This window comes from Coptis chinensis, chromosome 5, assembly GCF_015680905.1.
Source record: "Coptis chinensis isolate HL-2020 chromosome 5, ASM1568090v1, whole genome shotgun sequence".
Classification (NCBI taxonomy): Eukaryota; Viridiplantae; Streptophyta; class Magnoliopsida; order Ranunculales; family Ranunculaceae; genus Coptis; species Coptis chinensis.
The window spans coordinates 91,871,195-91,872,520 of NC_141460.1; the positions used below are offsets into that span (position 1 = coordinate 91,871,195).

Below are 1,326 nucleotides of genomic sequence, written 5' to 3' on the forward strand. Positions count from 1 at the left end.
AAATTGACGTTGTGATTTCATTACTGCAGAAAATGCTACTTGTGAAATGGAGTTGGAGCAATCAAAATGTGAACATTTTTTGGAAATATAAACCATTGTTCAAACTAAATTATAATTAAACATTTGCTATTGATCAAGGAAAAACACCAATTTAAATCATCTCCAACACGTACACACCTTCACACCCTACTGCTGCTTCCTATATCAATCATTAAACAACTTTCCACCCCTAAAATGCAATAAACTATTAAATTACTAGATAACACAAAAGAGAATTATTCAGTCGTCTTTTGTTTGCTGCCAAGAAATATATCAGACAGAACCGTCTTTGATTTAAGGGAAGTCTTCAGCAGCTCCAAACCCTATAACAGGTAAAAGAAAATCATTTATAATCAGAACAGATGAAGGAAACATTTGCACGTAGACACCTTAACTAAAACAGGGTTAAATTTGAGAAATGTACTTACTACTTTTATACTGACACCAACTATCTTCTCTTCCAGGGAACAAACATTCTGAACATTGAATTTGTTCAGAAGAGTAATGCCAGAGATTGTAGACATGGGCATCACAGCTAAATCATCCATCACCATGTACGTCACTACCCCTTTCACATATGTACCATTATTTGTTGACGCACCTGTAGACGTCGCATCATCAATGCAGGTCAACTCGGTATTCATTTGTCTATTACAGGACGAACATGTTGACCCAAGTAAATGGGTTACGTACTTATCAGAACATTTATAAGATGAACTGTATTTATCACGATCGTATGAGCATGTATAGTATTTTATCACTTTAGGGACGCTTGGTGGTAGAAGTGGAACATTAGCAATTGCGGCAGAGATGGATAGTTTTGGTTTCAACATGCTGTTCTTGTTATGATACGACTCAAAGTAGGTATTGCTGAGGTTCTCTGCACTCGTGTACAGGCTTCCCAGGGACCCGACCATGTTTTCCTTAGTGACTAATTGGACTATGGAACTTAATGGGAGAGACAAGAGACTGAAGAGAAAATCTACAAATTCCTTGCCGGCTTCAGCAAAAAGCACTCTTTTGGCTTTATTGTCAACCAAAAGCTTTATACTAAGTTCTTTCTGAGTTGCCATGGTTTTAGAAGTACTTGTAGTTGGTTCCGTGGACATACACATATATATACTAGTAGTGAGCGTAGGAAGATGAAAAGAATCACATTAACTTTTACATGCATTAAAATTACTTGGTAAATGAAAGTAGAATAAGAAGTGACAGAGTTTTCAATTGAAAAGTCCTTATTCATGCATCTGAATTAATTCAGAAGAATGTAATAAGCTAGCATTCAAT

General features: G+C 36.0%; 1 protein-coding gene across 1 annotated transcript; it reads right to left on the reverse strand.

Annotated features, from left to right (window-relative positions):
* Positions 1-275: 275 nt before the first annotated feature.
* On the reverse strand, positions 276-1,112 carry LOC147500067 (uncharacterized). The gene is made up of 2 exons (XM_086563595.1): positions 468-1,112; positions 276-362 (listed from the first exon to the last, which is right to left on the reverse strand). Exons 1-2 carry the CDS (start codon positions 1,110-1,112, stop codon positions 276-278), a joined length of 732 nt encoding a protein of 243 aa, XP_086419721.1.
* Positions 1,113-1,326: the final 214 nt, after the last annotated feature.